This window comes from Cibotium barometz, chromosome 8 (genome assembly GCF_041138505.1).
Source record: "Cibotium barometz isolate CiBa-2024 chromosome 8, ASM4113850v1, whole genome shotgun sequence".
NCBI classification, from domain to species: domain Eukaryota; kingdom Viridiplantae; phylum Streptophyta; class Polypodiopsida; order Cyatheales; family Cibotiaceae; genus Cibotium; species Cibotium barometz.
This window is the reverse complement of record NC_141053.1, coordinates 22,813,812-22,836,441: the sequence shown is the minus strand read 5'-3', so window position 1 is coordinate 22,836,441 and position 22,630 is coordinate 22,813,812. Positions and strand designations below refer to the sequence as shown.

The 22,630-nt window shown below is 38.6% G+C and overlaps 3 protein-coding genes across 4 annotated transcripts; 1 reads left to right on the top strand and 2 right to left on the bottom strand.

Moving 5' to 3' along the window:
- Positions 1-226: 226 nt before the first annotated feature.
- LOC147636053 (uncharacterized) lies at positions 227-4,041 on the top strand. Its single transcript, XM_086801081.1, has 3 exons — positions 227-1,057; positions 1,143-2,856; positions 2,929-4,041. Exons 1-3 carry the CDS (start codon positions 426-428, stop codon positions 3,289-3,291), a joined length of 2,709 nt encoding a protein of 902 aa, XP_086657207.1. The 5' UTR covers positions 227-425; the 3' UTR covers positions 3,292-4,041.
- Positions 4,042-5,308: 1,267 nt separating this feature from the next.
- Positions 5,309-8,881, bottom strand: LOC147636052 (uncharacterized). Its single transcript, XM_086802061.1, has 3 exons — positions 8,444-8,881; positions 7,750-8,343; positions 5,309-5,319 (listed from the first exon to the last, which is right to left on the bottom strand). Exons 1-3 carry the CDS (start codon positions 8,757-8,759, stop codon positions 5,309-5,311), a joined length of 921 nt encoding a protein of 306 aa, XP_086658187.1. The 5' UTR covers positions 8,760-8,881.
- Positions 8,882-14,952: 6,071 nt separating this feature from the next.
- Positions 14,953-16,729, bottom strand: LOC147636051 (uncharacterized). 2 transcript variants are annotated; one of them, XM_086801079.1, is made up of 4 exons: positions 16,599-16,729; positions 16,294-16,455; positions 15,943-16,072; positions 14,953-15,841 (listed from the first exon to the last, which is right to left on the bottom strand). In XM_086801079.1, exons 2-4 carry the CDS (start codon positions 16,427-16,429, stop codon positions 15,109-15,111), a joined length of 999 nt encoding a protein of 332 aa, XP_086657205.1. In that variant the 5' UTR covers positions 16,430-16,455; positions 16,599-16,729; the 3' UTR covers positions 14,953-15,108. The 2 variants fall into 2 exon arrangements, with proteins under 2 accessions (XP_086657205.1, XP_086657206.1); XM_086801080.1 differs by having other exon boundaries at positions 16,584-16,611.
- Between the last annotated feature and the right edge of the window lie 5,901 nt (positions 16,730-22,630).

Below are 22,630 nucleotides of genomic sequence, written 5' to 3'. Positions count from 1 at the left end.
CTCCATGCCTCATCTTTTTATCATTTTCTGCTCTCTCTCTCTCTCTCTCTCTCTCTCTCTCTCTCTCTCTCATGTCTTTCCCCCATTGAAGTGCAGAAAATCCCTCTGTCAACCTCCATAGCTTCAAAGCTTACCATTTTCCATTCTTGCATTGTTTACCATACATATCCCCTACTTCTGTCTGCAATCTACATCTCTCTCTCTCTCTCTCTCTACTGCATTATGCTGCAAAACCTCAATCTACCATTTTCTATGCCTCTTGCCATCTTCCTTGTCCTTTCTCCTATTACCTAATCAGAAGATCTATGACCTTCTAATATTTTTTACAGCAAAACTTCATTGCACTCTCCTCAGAATACCCTATCCTCACTCTTGCATTGTGTTCTACTAGAAGGTCTTTTCAGCATTGCCTAACCCTAAAGAAAATGCCACTTGAAGATATATCTAACAGAGCCCCAAAGTTCAGGTTACATGTAGATTTGGCTGCTGAGTATGCTACAATCCGCAGCACAAAATCAAGTGGTGTGACCGATGTGCCATTGGGTACTCTTCGATCACAAGGGCGAAAATGTATTGACCTCTGGACGAATGGATTCATATACCCTATTGACCCGCTCACCAATGCTCCACCTCATTTTGTTAATATCACTACATTTCTTAGTTATGTAGGTGATGGAGCTAATGGTCTATTTGGCTACTGTAGGAGGCTTTCTTTTGTTGCAGCTCAGGAATCGCATTCAAGACTGCATTTCCGAGGCTTATGGCTTGAGTTGCAGAAGCAACACAAGAAGGACATTGATAGGCTTGAAGAAGTGGTGAACAACTTGAAAACTCAGAATCAGGAGCTCCAGCAGAACAACTTTTTGCTTAAGCAGGCCTTTGATAATGAACGGGACAAGGTGAATGCAGCCAAACAGGATGCACGAAACAAGCAACGACATCTTGCAAGCCTGAAGAAGCTTCCAGTAGGCTTTCGACAACGGAAAAGAAAGCGTCAGTCCCTAGAAACCTTGGCAATCCTAAGTGGAGCAAGAAAACGACGTGTACGAGCAACAAGGTAACTTCTATTCTTGCCATTGTTTTGCAGGCCTTTCTGTTTTGTGAAACATATTGATGTTATTTTGTATTTATGTTCCATGTAGAGATATTGCTGGGGATATGATGGGATATGAAGGTGGTGCTGAGGAATGTAGAGCAGGCATATTGAAACATGTTGTTAAGTTATCAGACATATATAAGCTGCTAGAAGATCCCACATGCAAAATATCTAAGCAAATCCGAAACAAAATTTCTGGAGAGCTGCAAAATATGGTAAGCCCCATACAGATTATGGATGCATGTGATAGTGCTGGTGTCAGTAGGAAGGGATATGAAGCCATCTACAGGGTGTTTACACTAGGTCATCGTGCTAAAGGTTTTCTTCGACCCATGCTACCAACTCCATACAGTGTAACCATGGCAAGAAAAAGTGCAAACTCAGAAATTGCGACCATGTTAGGTGGCTACCGTCATGTGGAGGATGCTCTGCCTGTATGTACTACAAAGGTATTTGAATACAACAAGTACAACAATGTCTTTATTGATTTAAGGACCCTTCAAAGAGCTATGATTTCTTATTATGGTCTAAGCATTGAGGAGTGCCAAGGTCAGGCTGTGTTTGTGTTAAAGCTTGATGAGTGTCAAATTGTAAAAGGACGAAAATTAGAAAGAGTCAGCCTAACACTTATGAACAGGGCTATGAAAGGAAATCTGGAACAGGATGATAATCTTCTTGACTGTAGTGCACAAGCCTCAAATTCCAACAAGGGAAGTCAATCTCAGGGAAAAGATTACTATGGAGTGCAATCAGAAAAGAATATATGGTGGTTGGCAGCATTTGAGCTTCCACAGGAGACGAATGATACATTGCGATGGTACCTTACCCGAACAGGCATCCCAAATGTCATATCATTGCAATCAAAAGGAGAAACTTTGCATGTGGAAGATGCAGGAACATTTACAGTTGAGTGGCACATGGCAGGTGATTTAAAGACATTGAAGTGTATGTTGGGATGCAAGCTAGGAGCAAATACTTTTTTTCCATGTATTTATTGCTGCCATTCAAAATCAGAGTATATTGATCGCGGCAAAGCTTCAGGCAAGGTTGCAGCCACCAAGACTACCAAATCTCATGCAAAGGGCAAGAAAAATGTACAACCAACTTCAATGAGTGCAACGCAAAACAAAGATCCAAAGAAACCTATGCAATGGGTTAATGGCATCATGAATTGTAATACCAATTGTCCGCCTAATCGTGATCAAGAAGATATCTCATGGAGCCCTATATTAGAGATTCCACTTTCCCGTGTTCATATTTGCACGCTTCATGCTAGGTTACGCATAATGGACAAATTACTGAAGTTACATATCAATTATGCATGGAATATGGAGCCTGAACATCTTCGCAATGAATGCATCAGTAAGCTGGAAGATGTCCTTTCAAGTGTGGGGCTTCATGGTGGTGCTGTAAAGCTGACTAAGGATACTAAAAAGTCAGGACCGGGTCAGGATAATCCAAACAAAATATGCATGGGTGGGTCCAAAGCAAGACACCTTCTCTCAAATTACGAGGGGTACAATAGTCACACAAAATATGAATTATGGAAGGCCATTTGTGAATGCACCACTTATCGTGGGAATAATGCAGAGCTTGGTCTCAAGCGGGCAAGGCTGTGGGAGTCACTTGACAAAATGATTCAATTGCTAGAAAAGGCTCCACTTGTTGCCGAGGAGATTGCAAACTTGAAGACTGCAATACATACATTTACTCAGCAAATGGTTGATGCATGGGGAGAAACACATATCACCCACTATATGGTATTTACCTTTCTATCTATTTACTGATATTAATCGCCAAATAGTAAAATTCTGATATGATCTTTGTTGCAGCACATTATATTTGCCCACGCACAGTTTTTTCTCGACGAATATGGTCCAATGGCAATTTGGAGCACCCAAGGAATGGAGCGCTCTCATTATCAAGCTAAGGCAGCATACTTTAAGAACACGCGACATGGTGGAGGTGGTAAGGAAAAAAGTAATGCCTTGCATGAGATGTTTAATTGGTTTTATCGCAGTTTGGGAGGTCGACGCCGACAGAAACCAAAAGGGCAGGTGTCATTACTACGAAGGGTTGTAAAAAATGTCAATCTGCAACGAGCAATTGCATGGCGAGCATCAAGTGCCGTGCATGGGATGCGTGAGTGGTTCGCTGCGCGGAGGCGTATGGGTCGAAAATGGGTTCCATATTAGAAAATTGTAACCTTTTTTAAGTTAGAGCTTTTTTTATTAATGTCGAGATTTTTTTTATTAATAAGTTATTTTTCAAAAACTATATAAACCTGTGAAAGTGAGTTTTAAAATTACATTTTCACGTTCATTCAGTCGTGTAAGTCAATGGATGGCTAGAACTAAGCACACTGCACGCAAAACTGAGAACCCAAACGTACCGTCTGGTGCACACAACTTAATACACGCAGTAGCCGCGGCACAGGCATTTCAACAAGTGCAAAAACGTATCAAAAAGAAGCATACAAGCATGGACAGAGAGGTAGAGACCAGACAGGAAGATGTACAGCCGGATGTGTTCTCAGGACTGGACAATATTGAGGATGTCTCCAAGCAGCCTGGAGACACCAGCTCATTTAGAGCCACGCGTACACCATTCCCCCGACCTCTCTCAGATGCTGAGCAGCAGGAGCGTGTGCTGGAAGAGCAACAACGCCAGATTGATGAAGAGGAGCATAGAAGAAGAGAGCAACAGCAAGCCCTATTCCCTCAGCAGCTATAAGAGGAGCTAAGGGTCGCATTTGAGGAAGACCAGGAAGCACTTCTGTGTATTGAGCAAGAGCAGTTTCAACAGGCTGCTGACTTCTATGAAGCAGAGGAAATAAGCCATCGTGAAGAGCAGGATAGGCTCTTAGCACAAACACTACATGAGGAACTTGAGAGGCGTCAGCCCCCGTCTCCACCTAAAAAACAAAGAATAAAGATTCGTGTCAAGAGAAAGAAGGAACGTGCAAACAGGCAGCAAGAGGTGGAGATGGAAGATGAGGATCGACGACAAGTAGAGGAGCAAAGGGAGAGGGAAAGACTGGAGCAGGAGGAGCAAAGGGAGAGGGAAAGACTGGAGCAGGAGGTGCAAAGGGAGAGGGAAAGACTGGAGCAGGAGGTGCAAAGGGAGAGGGAAAGACGGGAACAAAGAATTCAAGAAGCACGCAGATTAAAACAAGAACAAGAAAAGAAGAAGGCAGAAGCAAGTAAGAGAAGACTAAATCTAGATCCAGCCGAGCAAGAAAGGCGAAAAAAATTTAGAAATGATAGACAACCATGGGAAGAGAGGTCGCATCCACCACCACCCCCCGTAGCCAACAAGAAGAGAAGATGGAAACCAGGGACCGTGGCTCTGCGAGAAATCAGAAAGTACCAAAAGAGCACAGACCCCATCATGGCGAAGGCCCCCTTTGCAAGAGTTGTAAAAGAAGTCATCGACAAGTACAGTGACAGGGTCACTCGGGTACAGAGTACGGCACTGGAGGCCCTCCAAGAGGCGTCAGAAACAATTTTGGTCTCTCTGTTTCAAGATTCGGTGCTGTGCCATGCTCACGCCAAAAGGGTGACCCTAAAGCCTGTTGACATGGCACTTGCACTACGTTTACGTCAGGATAAAGCGCTCCATAAGGAAGGCTTTATAGGATAGGATTAAGCTTTTAGGCGGCGGCCTTTGTGCCTTTTGTAATCTCGACATTGTAATACATTTTTTTGAATCTATAAGATATTGTCAATGACTCGTTAACCAACGTATTCATTTGTTTCAACTGTTATAAAAGCAGACATTTCATTTCTTGTACTGTTGTTTGAATGAGAGAAACTGTTGATCATGTATTAAGAGCCTTAGTTAAACAGGAACAAAATTTATATTACTGATAAGGTGATTGTGAAACATTATCTTGTTATACGTGGCATTGTTGTTGGCACTGAACAGAGGATCCTTACATAGTGCAGAAACAAAATTATATTGAATTTATTTTCGGTCCGAAAAAAAGGCTTAAAGCTCAATAAGGCCTTAGAAAAGCTCAGGGACAAAAAAAAAGTTATTTGGTGCTCAAAATCACCTGGTGAAGTCTGGCATTAGATAGAACATTTTTTATAAAAGCAACAGTTTTCTTTTTTTTTATGGTTCTAGGCAGAGTAATCATCAAAATAAAGTGCACAATGCATTTTTTTGTGAAAAAATGATAAAAAAAGGGCTGTGCGCTACGGCGCGAATTTAAGCCTGCCCTGCATTTTGAAAGGCTGAAATTCGCGCCGTAGCGCACAGCCATTTTTTTTAATTTTTTGACTCTATCCAGGAGTATGTGCACTTTTTTGATGAAAAATATGCTTGCAAATATCAAAAAATATAAAAAATTCTGATTTTTTAAAAATTGTTCAGATTTTGTACTGCCAGATTTCGGCTGGATGTTAAGTGACATTCAAAGAACAAATATTTGATCATTATCAATGAAATTTCTTACACATTCACATGCCTGCCAAAAGTTTAGAGGGCACAGTGCTGACACATCAAATAAACAAGAGAAATGGTTCAGACTTCTTAGAAACATTACAATTAAAAAAGTATACATTTTGTATTGATTTCGTAGAAAGAAAATTACAAGTTCTTGAGAAGATTTCTGAGAGCTTCTTTAGCTTCGTCACTCTGTGTGGTTTTCTCACCTAGGCTATTAGCTATAATAATAGGATTGGTTACACCTTTGGAGATTGAAGTGGCACAGTGGCTTAGCACGTGGCCGGTGTAGTTGCCTGCAAATGTGTACATGGCTGCCTCCCTGCTAATAAGTATACATTTGTTTGCATTATTTGCTAGCCCATCTTCGGTGAGAACCCCACTTAGAGCTTTACACTTGATGAGCTCTGCTTGTGCCTCCTCAGAGTACTCTAAATGGATTACTCGAATAAATGATGGAGAGAGGCTAGGAAGGTAATGAATCAGGGAGGTGTCTCGTCCATCGGATTGCACACGAACTCCACCTCCACGTGCAGCAAACTTGTCAAAAGTATAAGCTTTCTACAAGAGAAAAAAATCAGGTGTTAGTAATAACTCACTTATAAATATGAAGGCACAACTTTGATTTAAACCCACCTCAATGTCATCATCACATTGGCTAATGCGTGGGTTGCATATGTCTATACTGCTTCCACGCTGCTCAACTGATGTATCTACATGCAAGCGCTTATGTGGTTGAAATGCTTCTTGAGGGACACTTTCATACTCTGCTGCTACATTTTCTATAGCAACAAGAGCATTGGAAACAGTTGCCTCAATTGTACGTTCTGTATCATAACCTTGGAATGCTAGCGCTTTGGTAAGATCATGGTCATCAATATCAATCTGTACACCTGCAGGCTGTTGCTCAAGTGTGTCTTCTTTGCAGAAACCAGACCCAATTGCTAATATGCTTAAGGCCTCATCCACCCTTAACCCCAAGGATTTACAAATGTCATCAAGGAAAAGAAATTCCTTGTTATCCATGATGATGGGATTCAAAGTGGTTACATCCAACTCAGGGATCTCTTCCACAATTTCATCCCCTTCGAGGTCACGATGAGGCTCTTCATCCTCAGTTGACCCTTGTTGGAGAAGCACCAAGGCCATGGACGCTTCAGCTTCTTCTGAGAAAACCTCTTCCACCTCGCCTTTGGATTCCTTCACAAGAGCTACTTCCTTTTTCACTGCCTTTCCCTTCTTTTTTTCTGTATCCCTGGCTTCTTGCAAAAACAGTGCTAACGTCATATCCCATGAAAGGAAGGTGGTGCCTACATTACCAACCTGCAATTCATAAACGGTGTCATCATCTTCGACCCTATAATTGCTAGATGTAAGCCCTTTCAAAAATCGGTTGAGCCTGAATCGGAACGACTTGTCACCATGGTACAGATGCCTGATTAAGTCCACTGGAACCCATTTAGTGGTGGATTCAGGCAATTGCACGACATATTGTGCCACTACATCATTCATGTCCTGGACCTGCTCTTGAAAAGCCTCTGCATGAAGGTCTATAGTTTTTTGCATATCGATCACCCCCTCAAAAATGGCGATGTTCTCACTTGCACCTGCTGAGAGCCCAATTTTCTCAAGTTTTGCGCGTAGCGAGTTAGAGCTTGAAGCCATGGCGGGATATTGAAGGGAAATAGAAACTGCAAGATCTTAAGAATGAAATGAGCTTTATAGAGCAAAACCTATTCTTATAAAGCATTCCACTATAAAGTTTAATAAATTTATAGAACATACTTAAAAATTTTAAATTTAACAAAATTAAAATCCAAGTTGCAGTGAAATACAGAGGACATTGGGACTATGGTGCAATCAATAATTTTGTATTCAGAAGTACACCGCTACAAATTATCGCCCAAAATCACTCAAAATGTTACCTAAGTCTGCAACTTAACAGTCTTTCAAGCTAAGGACCCTAGGGGGCTCCAATGACACACAGAGTGTATGTTTCTCTGACCTTTGACGCATGGGTCGATTAGAAACAACAAACTTGAATTGGTTCCTTACATTAAAGGACATGACAATACGATCTCTCAACTGAGCAAAATTCCAATCATCATTAACTACCACTGTATGCTCCTCTCCTGGGTGAACTTCAATATGAAGTTCTACCTCCTCCCTAGCATAGAGATCAGAGTCCAAAGCCTCCCATTCACCATGCGAGCATTTCCACCTTCTAATAGGGTAAACCATAGTTAGATTTTGCTTGCCTATCTGATACCTGCATCTTACCATTGACATTACCGCTGAGCACTTTATTACATCGCCCTTATGTTCTGCCACCTTGGTGGTCCAGTCGCCTTTTAGAAATGTATCTAGAGCTTCAAAGGCCCCATCTTTGCTTATCCACATTGTTGGGGTGCGATGGAACTTGCCTGCTTTGAAAATAGCAATAAACACATGTAAAGGCATGAAAAGAGATACACTTATCCTGTGGGATCCATATGCAGCCTTTAGGCTTGACTGAATGTCATGGAAAATCCTGCGCTGAAAGCTCTCCATTGTAGTGGGGTCTGGAATGGGCCATTCCGGGCTATTTAGTGCAGGAGGAGAAATTGGCTCAAGTGCTCCAAACCTTCCCCTCTGTGGCACAACATATGTTGCAGCAATGAAAAATACTCCTCTATTTGCAAGTTCGGAACTTGTTTCCCCAGCATACATAAGCCTACCTAGATCAACATGACATGCTTCGAAGGTCCCTGTAAAACATTCTAGAGGCTGCCATTCCACACATGTTGAAGGGAAAACATCTGCATACAATAGAATACATTGGAGTTCTTGATATTCACATAGTCTTCATGCAAGCATTTCTCCAAAGCAAAGAAACATTAAACAAGGACTGAAACTTACAGTTAGTTGGGAACCGTGGTGAGTTCTCATCTTCAAGATGTATTTGGCTTGAGGTGTAAACATGTTGCACCTTTGCAAGCCGCTTTCCATCCTTGTTGCAAACTTTGAATTCTAAGATCCTTCCTTTCCAGTGATGGCTTGTGGAAGCCATGTGCCTTCGAGGAACCTTGTGTGCACCCCTCAAACTGGGCTGCATTGTTATCCACATGAACCGCTTAAAAACGGTAGGAATCCAATAACCTTCATCATCCTGTACTGTGGAAATAGCCATGGACTCGATAGTGGATGATGGCCTGCGTACACACTGAAGAGCCATAGATGGCCCAAATGAAAAGAAAGTGAATGTTAAGAATATGGCAAAAAAGCAAATACCTGCTCAGAGACAGAGAGAGAGAGAGCTAGCTAAAGCTTCAAAGAAGTTTGCTGCAAATCCATACACACACACACAATACACACACACACACACACATGCACACACACACAGAAAGCTAAACCTTCAAAAGAAAGCAAATGAGAGATTGCATTAGGTGCCTGCATGCAGAGAGAGAGAGAGAGAGAGAGTCTGATAACAGAGCTTCCTCTAGAGAGAGAGAGAAGGGCTGATAACAGAGCTTCCTCTGAGTAGCTGGTAGCAAAGAGCTTTCCTCAAAAGAAAGCTAATGAGAGATTGCATTAGGTGCCTGCTTGCACACAGAGAGAGAGAGACCTAGAGATAGAGTCTGATAACAGAGCTTCCTCTAGAGAGAGAAAGAGGCTGATAACAGAGCTTTCTCTGAGTAGGTGGTAGCAAAGAGCTTTCCTCAAGTTGGGGATGAAGATAGGGCTGCAAGTGAGGGTGTAGTGAGTGGTAGATGGGGAAAGTGGGTTAGTCTTAAAGGGAGGAGAGAGAAACACGCCCCTACTTTTGGAGGGAAGAGGGAAGTGAGGGGGGGTAACTTTTTGAAACTTTTCCTTTAAAAAAATATTTAAAAAAAAGATATTGAAGATTTTCTTTGCTGGCAGATCTGAAAAAGGCAAGATTCCACCTTTGACCACAAGATTTAGGGTCTTAATCAACCCAACGTTTTTGTACACATGTATTTTTCCTATTGGCCTTCACACTAATCATCTCCTTAATCTCATGGCAGCTTAAAGGGCCCCCATAGACCTCAACCTTCCCCTAATGAATAAAAGCTCTCTTTTCTGCATAGATCTTATAAAATCTCTCTTTTATGAATAGCTCATGCATAAATAACCTATCTTTTTCTTTATAACCTATGTATGTAATACACTCTATGATTTCCTAGATCATTATACTAGAGCACAATACTATGCATAATAGTCTATTGTATAAGACTATTTAATAGACTCTTGTGCATAAATTCTTGTATATAAGACTATGCAATGTAGCATGCAAGAGGTTGATCGTCGTAACATGCAACAAAGCCTTCTTTAAACCCGTGAGTATGTACAATTCCCATAGACCATATGGCTGGTGCGCTACTTCTGTGAGCTTTCTTGGGGAATCCACCCGCTTCTGTGCGTCCACACATTCTTCTAGTGGTGGTGTCTCCGCATCTTGCATTGGTTGATGTGTTTTTCTGGCAAGGCCACTTCGCCTTGTTTTCCTTTTGGGCTCATCTTCATAAAACTGAGCTGTGGTTCCAGGTGACAGATAGGCTTCTACTTTTTCGGGTACTTTTTCTGCAATGCATCTTTGCCTACTTCTCTTCTACCCAAGTAGATACTGCCATCGGCTCTATGTGTAGAGACTTATGCATACACTCTGAGCATTGAGTCTTATCCATAGTCTATACACATAGACTCTTATGCATAAGACTATGCACATACTTTCTTATGAAAAATCTTACATGTGGACTCTGTGAATGGGACTCTATGCTCTTTTATGCACAGTCTTACTGGTAAACTCTATGCATATGATCTCTATCATGGCACTTTAAATTTAAAAATAATTATGAATAAATACCTTTCATGGACATATCTTCTTCTTTTTTGTAGAATCTATATATTATAGTAGCTAATATATTTTTATGTATAGGGTCTTCTTGAGGATATCCAACCAATTTCTCTCTCATAGAAAGTTTAACTCTTTACTCAATTTTACTTGTAAAAGTATGCTCACCATCTCCCTTACTTAGAGATCATATGCCACCCTCACATGCATTATGGTTTTTAAATTTTCACTAAAAGGAATCAAACCAATACTTGGACATATAAAACGAGAATGTTTAGTCTAAAAGCACTTGGGCAAAAATCCAGAACCATTGGAATAGTCATTGGGCGTTCACCTTTTTTTTGCACAATGGGAGAAAATTGGGCTATCAATTCTATTTTATCCCATTTTTCCCATCATAACTTTATAGGTACTTAGATGATGATGGTATCAATAACCGAACATGTTAACACAATTAATTAAAAGTGAAATTCATCACAATGAAAAAAAGATCAATGACACAAAGGTTGACTATATTAAGAGAGTTTAATATAAGGAAACCATTGGAAAAAAATGCAATAAATATACCATACAAATTGGCTACGGATAAAAGCCATTTTGAGTTTGGAAACTTTAATCACAATGAAGCAAATATTAATGACAAAAGGCTAATTATAATAAGAGTGTTTTGTAGAAGGAAACCATTGGAAAAAAATGTAGCCAATAAACAATAGAGAATGGCTATGGATAAAAGCCATTTAAAGGTTAGACATTTCATTTAAACTTTTTAGTTGCACATGGCCACGGTTCATGTAACATAATCCAAAAATGCTAGCAAAACTAACATAGTTTAAACATAATTTAGGACTTACTTTCCATGATTGTTGCTAAGAAGGGCCTCTATAAATAATAATGCATTCTGCTTCGAGCACCCTTTGAAAGAGAGCTTCCAAATCTTGTTGCTAAAAAGGGTCTTCATAAATAACAGTCCATTCTTCTTCATGAACACTTTGCAAGAGAGCTTCCTAACCTTCTTATAATGTAAACTCATATTCATCCTACATGGGGGTGGTCCACTTCTTCAAGCTACATGCATACATTCAGAAAAAAATAATTTTAAGTTGTTATAAGATTATCTAATAAAATAGAATTTTAGGTAATATATTTATGAAGACTGACATGGATATCTACTCCTTCATTACATGTAACATCTCCGGCTATAGGTTATTTTCATATTTTACATCCTTGTGGAGAACTAAGAAGGATATGAAGCACAGCCAAGCAACCTTAAGATTTTATTTTATGGAATGGATGTGGCTCCACTTTAAGGAAGAATCAAGTTTTTACTCCACTATGTGGCTAGCTAGCAGCATGACTTTAGCACTAAAAGCTTGTAGATAGTAGAGCCTGTGTGGCTAGCAACACGACTCTAGCACACATAATAGTGCCACTTGTGAAAGGTCCCTTATGCATAGCTTTAGTGAAAGAGGTCTAATTCAAGAGCCCTTGCATAATTCCTCTTGCTTGTTCAAGAGCTCTTATGTAACTATAGGCATAAGAGTTCTTATGCATACAATCTATGCATATAGGAGCTCTTACACAAGATATCTTACATAAGGAGAGCTCTCAGCTCACAATTGCACATGGAGAGCTCTCATAAGGAGACTTATGCATATGAAGAGCTCTCATAAGATCTCATAAGCCCTCTTATGCTTGAAGATGTACGTGTATTAAAGAGAACTCTCATAAGATCACTCTTACATGAGGATAGCACTCGGTCGTAATCTTTCATAAGGAGAGTAATGCACAAAGGGAGATCTCTAATAGATTAATAGAGATCTCATAAGCTCACTTTAACTCATAATGTGCATAAAAGAGAGATCTCTTTTATGTATAGAGATCTTATAGAAGCTCTCTTTCTCTTTATATCCTATGCATACAATACACTCTATTTATGCTCCAGTAAAAGCATAGAGCATAATACTAGAGCACAATACTATGCATAAGAGTCTATTTCACAATAATGTTTAGTAGAATTTTATGCATAGTTTCTTGTTCCCAAGACTATGTAATAGACTCTATGCATACAACTATGACATAGATTCTATGTGTAGATTTGTATGCATAGACTCAGAACATAGAGTCTTGTCTATAGACTATATGCATAGACGCATATGCCTATAGTATAATGCATAGAATCTTATGCATAAGACTATTTAGAAACTCTCTTATGTGTAGCCGCATACATCTCTATGCTCTCTTATGTGTTGTCTTACCTATGGACTCTATGCATAAGATACTATGTTGTCTTATGCACAATCTTAGAGTCCATAGTCTTACCTATGCACTCTATGTGTAAATTCCATAGACTTATCTCTAGCCCATGCACTTTATGCATAGATTCCATAGTCTTACACATGTCCAATCCACTCTATGCATAGAGTCCATAGTCTTACTCGTGGACTCTATGCACAAGATTATGTGTAGTCGTACCCATGGAATCTATGCATGTAAGACTATGTATAGAGTCTGAAACAAATAGTGCATAAAACAAATGCCATAGCACCTAAGGTTGTATCATAAGAAAATCTAGTGTGTTTATGGTAATGGAGAGCTTGCTTGCTTGTGGAGAGCTTGCTTCCTTATTTATAAGATTCAAAGACAGCCTAGAAACAAAGAGAAAAATAAATAAAGAAAACATTAGAATTAACAAAGAAGATAGCAAGAGAACTTTTGCATGCCCTCATGCTCTCTTGCATAAGAGCTCACGAAATTGTGCATGCTCCCAAGCCTTAAAAACAAAACTACCACGTACCAGGGGGTGCAACCATAACCATAACCATAACCATGATAGGAAAAAGAGATACAAAAGATGTTTTGTTACTCGTGGGATAGCTTGGTTTAATGCCTCGAGTGTGATGCCAAATTGTTATACAAAACCTCTAAAACAACAATATATAGCAAACAATTTTTTTTTTGACAAAACATGCCAAATTCTCATAGAAAACCCTTAAAAAAAACAATACACATAGTTGACGGGATTTCTATTTGCATGGAGGATATCATGTTATTTTAACACAAACTTCAAAATACTTGTAACTAGGCAACATATGCAATATCTTGAAGTTAAATGAGAGTTTCCCTAACAATTATAAATGTGAGTTTTGCATACCATCTTATTGTCCTTATTCTCTATGTTTGGAAAGTTCCCAAAATCCAAATAATCATTATGATCACTTAAGGAAAGAAACGTGACACTATTGATTGCATAGAAAGCTAAGTGTGATTGGTATATATGTTCATATTCTTCAAAGTAGTCACTATAAAAATTAAGTGTGACTGGTATATATGTTCGTAATCTTCAAAGTATTCATTATAAAATCACAATGACTAGTAGCCACTATAAAAATTAAGTGTGGCTAGTATATATGTTAGCATTCTTCGAAATAGCCACAATAAAATTAAGTGTGACTACTATATATGTTAGCATTCTTCAAAGTAGCCACTATAAAATTAAGTGCGACTGCTATATATGCTAGCATTCTTCAAAGTAGCCACTATAAAATTAAGTGCCACTGCTATATATGCTAGCATTCTTCAAAGTAGCTACTATAAAATTAAGAGTGTGACTGCTATATATGTTAACATTCTTCAAAGTAGCCACTATAAAATCAAGTGTGACTAGTAGCATTCTTCAAAGTAGCCACTATATGCTAGCATTCTTCAAAGTAGCATTCTTCAAAGTAGCCACTATATGCTAGCATTCTTCAAAAAGTAGCGACTATATAATCAAGTGATAATTTGGTATATATGTTAACATTCTTCAAAGTAGCCACTATAAAATTAAGTATATATGTTAACATTCTTCAAAGGCTAGCCACTATAAAATCAAGTGTGACTGGTATATGTATGTTAACATTCTTCAAAGTAACCACTATAAAAACCATATGAAGTATTCTGTTAGCTTGTTCAAAACAAAAATGATTGTCAAGAAAAAGAAAGAAAAAATTTGTAATGTTTATGGATAACTCATTCTTGGGAAGGTAGTCATATTAGCTAGACACTACAATGAGATTAAGGCATGATTTCTATAATGAGACCAAAAAGAACATTCTTACGGCCTTTCAATCAAAAAGTAAAATTTAAATTTAAATCTACTTCGAATTTAAGTTTTTTATTCTAAACTTAACTGCGACAATGTCCTTGGGATTTGTAGTTCAAAAGCACTCGTAAAAGATGGTTTTTAGGTTTGAGAAGGGGCTCATACAAATGGGAATCTTTAATCTAGAAAGGGAATTCCAACTCATAATAGCCCAACTTGTTTAAGAGGAATGGCGATAAAGTAATAAAATTCAGATGTAGGGATTATTTAACATACTCTTAAATGCACGAGTTTTGAACCATGTAGAAGCCTGAGTGCACATACATGACAAAGTCCTTATTGGAGTTTTATGTTTCCGTTGTCAAAGATATGAAGAGCCACATTGAAGGTCAGGCTAGGTAATAGCATTAACTATAAACAAAGAGACTGGGTTACCAAACATAAGGCATTAAAGAAGATCAAAATATAGAGTTACAAAGTGTTGCTTAGCTTTTCCTTAAGTGGAATTTTATCTACGTTGAGCATGTCCATCCGCTACAAATAAGAGTCGAACCCGCGCGGGGACTCCCACCCGTTACCGACTCGGATACATTTTGGGGGGGAAATTGTTACGCTCGTGAATTGAATCAACTATTGTGGATGGGTCATTAAAAGAGATAATTGCTCTACGCTCCAAGAGCTGTGCAGATGGCTTAGTTTATCCCCCAGATGACCGAATAGCTGCGCCAAAGCTAATTCATCGCCATGGCTGTTGGTCGTTGTCAGGTAATCATTTGTCATAAGGTATCCCGGTTCGGCTTGCTCCAAAGTATCAGCCATCGCCAGCGCCTGCTCACAAAGAGCTTGAGGACTAATGTCCCAGTTTCCAACATGAGAATTATATGTTTGGTCTTTAAAATTGTGCAGCTGATTATTATCCCCATTTTTGGCGTCCATCTCAAGGTCGTCCGCCGACAGGAACGCGTGATGGGAGCGATGTGCTAGTGTCTTTGGGCTTAATAAATACTGGGGATCAGTACCAGTGTTTTCAAAGTGGAAGCTTGTGGGTGTTGCATCAACGTGCTTGTTTACTAAATTGATGGGGACAAAGTCGTTTGATGTAATAGAGGAAGTAGGCGCTGCAATACTAACTTGAGGAGAATAGCTTAATAGTGGTATTGAGAAAGGAAATGCAGGAGGCCGTGGTAGAAGCAGCCTATCTTTCATGACACCGACATGATCACTAGGCATTGGGCTGGCAGTACCCATAGTATTATTGCCCTCTTCTAATTTGTGCTGTAGTCTCTTCTTCGTGCAGGAGTTGCAAAAGTTCTTGATCTCGTTGTCGGTGCGACCCGGCAGGTGCGACGCTATTCGCGACCACCTGCACTACAAGCACAAAATCAATCAAGCATTCTAAAAATAATAATTAAGGCCTTAACAGGGCTTATAAGATCCTCATGTACTTTAGCATGCATTCGGCACCTGTTACCGAGCAAGTTGTGGAGGTGTATGATGAGCTTCTGCTCAGTTTCGGAGAAGGATCCGCGTTTGAGATCTGGCCGCAAGTAGTTGATCCACCGCAACCGACAGCTCTTACCACATCGCTGCAACCCTAATTCAGTAAAAACAACATGCCGGTACGATAACCTTAAGACATAACAAACATTCTCTGTCTCTCTCTCTCACACACTCACAAATCCCCCTCCCCCGGGCCCACACACACCACACACACACACACACAGTTTACCCACACTTCTATACCTATCGACGCACCACACCCACCGTTCTGCTCGTTTGGACGCACGCACACACCCCAGACACCAACTAGCCTACCTGCCATTTTGGGCACTGAGCTCCAACATCCGACCCCGTGGATGCTAATGTGGCGCAACAACCTCTCATCCTCATCAGGTGACCACAGCCCTCTTGTCAACTTCTGCCTTTGGCAGCAATTGTGGCGCCGACCCATCAGATCAAAATGCCAAAACCGCTCACCTAGTTATACGATTTTTGCAAACAATCCGAAGGTTATGAAAATCTCAGAGCTATTAGTCACAGACTCACAAGACCAAAAATTCACAAGGACAATCTGAGAGCGATTAGTAAGTAAGTCACAGACTCACAAGGCCAAAACTCACAAGGTCGTATCAATGGTGTGTGGTGAGGTTATGTAGAACGTAGGCTTCGGCAAGTTCGGCGTTTCTCATGTACTTGCATGTGCAAGAGGCAGCTAAAGGTCCTAATGCTGTCTTATCAACCTAGCGCTTTCTTGGACAAAGTGTGGCAGTTGTTGTTTTTAAAATGAAACGGAGCATCGTCAAGCACTTAACGTTTCATTTAGAATATGGCGGTGAGCGAACTGGCACTTTCGCCTCACATAGCCCTTCATTCAAGTTCATTGTCTAGACTCTCTACAAGAAATTAAGATACTCAAGCCCAAATGTACGGCCCCCATGTTTAAATCAATCAAATATATTCGACAAGAATTATAGAGTTAGAGTATACTGTGTCTAGACCCTATCCTAATTTTCACAGGAAATTAAGATAGTCAAGCCCAAATATGCTGCCTCCTCGAGAAGAATTAGAGTTGGTAGTACCTTATTTGATTTTATTTATTTTTTAAATGTAGGGTAAGAGTATTTTGTTTTTTCCAATTGCTATTACTTCCTTGTACCACATGTAGTCATCAAAACTTCAACTACACGTGATGAAGCTTACCAATAGCTTTCAATGTTCAGCTAGCGAATCCATTTTGAAAGTTTTCAATGATTTGAATTGGAATGGCACCTAACCCATATCATGTATGTGATAACTATCATCATCTCCTATTCATACATGTATGTCATGCTAACTATTATCTTTTAAGAGCTTTCAAATTACTTTTGACGATTGCATTTACAATGGTACTTTCCCCATATCATGTATGTCAACTATCGTCTCCTATGCATACATGTATCTCATGGTAACTATTATCCCTTTGTTTACTTAATACACTAATGATCTATTATAGTTCCTTTATATTAACTTATATCATCTCTTTTACATGTTAAAATGTATTTTAAGCTTATATAATCATATAGAACCCTGTAGAAGTTAATCAATGCACTCTAAACATTTTTTGATCTACTTTAGGAGACGTCATAAATACCTTAAGCTTAGCACAGGTCTATAGGAGCTTTTATTTGATCTTAATCTCTCATGTTATTCTATTAAGAAGTCATTCATCTTTGTTGAAGGATCTTTTAGATCATTCGATAACATGTAGCAATATATGAACTTCTCAAAGCTTAGTGAATCTCTTATATGTGTTCAAATCAACGAGATTTTTGTGGCTAAGACACACTCATACTACGCTAATTTGATTGCATTGTGTTGCTAAGTCTAAGATGAAAGATTTGTTCAAGGTTTGAATATCAATTTAAGTCTAAGGCTCAACATGTGGAAAGATTTGTTACATTAGATTAAATTAGTGCAAAGCAGGACCTTGAGAGCTACTTCAAACATATAGAGGGGTGAGATGGTTCTTCATAATGACAATGATTTGAGTGCAAACTAGGGTTATATTGTTGATAAAAAAATCAAAACATGGAATAATTAGAATGTCCTTGGAGCTCCTTTTTTTAATATTTTTGTTATAAACCATGGTCGAATGTAATATGAATTGACATGTTCAAATGCTATGGCCCATAGAATGTGTAGCTTAGAATATAAGATCAAGGCAAGCACTTATGATTAATACCCAAGATACTGGCTTGGAACACATAGATTGCATGTAAATTTGAACAACCTTTTTATGGTAAAACACCTTGATTTCACTCCAAATGAGGTAGTACCATAGTATGGAAAAGATTGGATGATTCACTTAGTTATGTTAGCCAAACAATGCCATAGCACAAATGTTGTTCCCCTTTGTGATAGATTGGGAGACATAAAGGCTGATAACAACAGAATGCCTATATGATGATGCAATCCTTAACAAACAAAATGAAGTGGAATTTCACAAATTTATGAAAAAATTATTTGGCAATGAGTCCACGAGTAGGTGGGTAATGCCTATTGATCAGATTAAGCCATGTATGGACTACATTGTAAATGATATGTTTTTTTCAAAAACACTTTTGCAAACACCACCATCAACAGCATAGTGCATAAAAAACACTTTTTCGATAGAAAAATGTTGTAAATAAATAGACACATCTTCTATAAAATGCACTACTACAAAGATAAATTTTCATGTAAAAATAATGCCTTTTTTTCAAAGGATCACATGAAAAAGAAAATAGAACGAAGACTATTTCTCCCCAAGATCTTTGTGGGTAAAATATCTCTACAAAAACTTAGTTTCCTCATGGTAGTGTTGTACATGGTGATGATAATAATTGTTCATAAGCTCAAAGTTTTGAATGGTTATAAACAATAGTATTAGAATATCCCAAACAACAAAAAATATTAGGGACACATATTAGAAATGTTGTTACCCTTTTCCTCATATATGTAGATGGTGTGGTACTCTTGGCTTGCTTAGGATTCTCAAAAGTTGATGATTATTTTAGATGACCTTTGCATACATAGTTTGGTGATGACCTTTTCATACCTAGTTTGGTGAATGTGATATATGTACAAAAGACCAAAATCATGCTTACCAAAACTATGAAATAGTACTTTACAAAACTTAGTATGTGGAAGATGTCATAAAAATACCTTTTAATACCTTCGTTTCAAGATATCTTTCAACCGTAGATGGTGGTAATGTACACTCCCTCGGATTAAGACAAGAGCTCAGGAGGTTCACCTAAAAATATGTAAGTGTAGCACGTGAGTTGATCGGGAGAGGTATATTAATTCAAAAAAGTTACAGAATTACATTTTCTAGAGGGATTTTTAAAACCAATTTTGAAAAAAAAAACCCTATAAGTTTATTAAGAAAAAGGGATCATTTTATTTATGAAAGTATGTAAGCATAAGGGGTTTTTTAAATACCTTGAACACACGTGATACATAAAATTTCCTAGAGGTGAACCCTACGAGGACAAGAGTAAGTATAATAAAGTTCTATGGGACTATATGGGCCATGGGCCTTGGGCATGGCCCAATGTGAAGGCCAAGGACATTAATAACCGTGAAATGGTAGACAAAGTATAAAATAAAATTTTAAGGCCAAATTGTAGATAACTTATAAACACTTTTATCATCTTTACTCAATGTCAATCAAGTCTTGCTCATGCAAGTTTCCATGGTGACCTTCACCCATGTATTGGACTCCATGATCCATGTCCCATGTCTTTGACTCTATGTAAATGATGTCCCATGTTTCCAACTCCACATTAACAAGTCATCTCCTTCCTTCCCTATTTCATTGATATCAGAGCTCACGCCTTTAATCCATTTCTAGCATTTTCTTGAGTTTTCTTGATGTTCTTGATTTTCTTGAATTCTATTCAAATCTTCTTGGAAATCTTAAGTATAATAAGGATTTTCTTCAATGTTGGAGGCTATGGTCAACATGGTGATCAATTCATGCATATTTGGAAGCATTTGATTGAAAATTTGACCAAATTTGACGTAGCGAATCAAATTTTGTGGGAGGCAGATGTGGTTTGGGCAAGTTGAGTGTACTCTGGACAAACTTTTGTATGGCATGGAGTTTCTCTTCTTCTTTTCCTTCTTTCGCCTCATATTTTTTAAGTTAAGTTGGATTTGGAACAAGATTGGCTACTATTGAATCTTTGGATGGGATTAGGCAGTCATGGAGCTATGATTTGATGCTTTAATGGAGAAGAATGGCTGTCATTCATTTTTTTTCACCTCCACTATGTTGTACAATTTGACCACCTACACTTGGTGATTTCTTTGCAACCCTAGCCACAAGTTTGGTGTTGTATGCCCTTGATATGACATAAGGTGGCAATTTCTGCATTTTTCACCACCACGATTGTGTTGTGCGAGCCCGCCCCTTGCGCCTTGTGATATTTTGTAAATCGTAGCTCTATAGTCCATTTATCTTATGTTGAATGGCTTAAACTTCATAAGAAAGATTCTAAATTCATCATAATCATTAGCTAGCATTAGTCACTCTTTGTTTTTTGAAAAGGAAAAAATGGGCTACATTCCTCCATTTGGGGTTTCATGATGGAGTTTATGCTTAATAAAGTAATAATGCCTTGATTCAAGTCTCTCTTGCATGATTCACACTATATCTACCAAGAATTAAAATAATGGTGCAAGAAATCAGGGTTTCTTACCATTAGCCATTAATACATGCCATTGGGAGTGCTCAAATAACATTATAAACATTAATGATGTCAATAAGAAAACCATTCCACCACATTGGCCAATTAATCAATATTAGTTCTTAAGATACATTTGTTTGCCAAGAATCACTCTCTTGAGAAATCCTATGATTGATAACATGCATTTGGAAACTTTATTTCCCTTGCCACTTGTCAATGGATGCTTCTTATGCTTAATTGCATACAATTAGCATGCTCGGGGGTGGTCACTCATAAATATGTGAGCGTAGCATGTGGCTTCAACAAAAGGGATTTTTTACTGCCTTTTTAACATATTTTTTACTCACAAAAGGGTACCATTTACAGGGGTATTTTTAGATTGAATTAAAAAAGGGTGTGTTTTATTAATGAAAAATTTAAAGATAAGGAGGTTTTTAATCAAACCTTGAACACATGTGATATAGAGAGTTTACATATAGTGAACCCCCCGAGTTAGCATGTCAGTATATTTGCTAAATCTTTGCAAAGCCACATGCTATGAGAAGCATTGAAGGGAATTATTGGTGCTTTGCTCAAGAATAGCATGTGAGATAAACTCAAATAACTTCTCTCAGCCAAGACCCTATGGTGTAGGCATGACAGAGGTGTACTGCGGCATGTCCAAGGGGCTATAACCTCTCAGGGTATCGGTCATGATCCTACATATATACATAAAGTTAGATTTTGTCTCACAAGCATGCATAAATCTTAATGCGTGCATACAACTAGATGCATTAAGCATGTATGCAAGAAGCATGCATAAATGTTAATGCAAGAAGCTTAATGCATGAATAGAACTAGATGCATTAAGCATGTATGCAAGAATCATTCATAGAGATAGATACAAGATCTAGATTCAAGAGGAATTCATGCATTAAGATTTATGCATAGAGTGAGATGCACGAGCTCTATGCATAGAGATAGATGCATAGAATCATGCATTAATATCTATGCATAGAGCTAGATGCAAGAAGCATGCATGCATTAAGCATGCATGCAAGAAGCATGCATAGAGCTTAATGCATGCATAGATATAGAAGCAAGAGCTTGCGTAGAGCTAGATGCAATACACTACATAAAGCTAGATGCATAGAGCTACATGCAAGATTTTGATGTATAGAGCTAATGTAAGAGCATGCATAGAGATAGATACAAGAGCCTCCTGCATAGAACCTGCATAGAACCTGATGCAAGATCCTACATTATTAATTAAGCATGTATGCAAGAAGCATGCATAGAGCTATATTCAAGAGCTAGATTCACAAAGCTTAATGCAGGCATAGAACTTTATGCAAGAAGCATGCATACAAGAGTTCAAGAATCCTATGCAATCTCTATGCATAAGCTTCATGCAAGCTTGCAAGAAGCCTATGCACAGATCTTGCAAGAAGCCTATGCAAGCTCTATGCATAAGCTTCATGCAAGCTTGTAACAAGCCTATGCATAGAGCTTGCAGGAATCCTATGCAAGCTCTATGCGTGAGCTTCTTGCATAAACTCTATACTTTGAAAAACACCTATATACGGCATGCTTTATCTACCCAACTCCCCAGCTCAGGGCCTCTTGTATACATGCAAAAACGAAGAAAAAATAACAAAAGCAGCAACGGTTTATGGTCCATAGCTCGAAGTGAAAAGATTGTGTAAAGATCTTGACCTACAAATACACACAACACAAGAAAACCAACAAGCACAAATCAAAACATTAAGCTCTATGCATGTAGCTTAATGTGAGAAGCATGCATAGATAAACCTAAGCTTGCATTGAGCTTGCATGAAGGCTTGCATAGAGGTAAACCTTGTTGAAATTAGGGCAATGTGATGAGCTATGGTGGATCAAATACTAGAATCAATATCATTAATAAAGTGATTAGTAAATAATTAAGATGTGATTAGTGATTA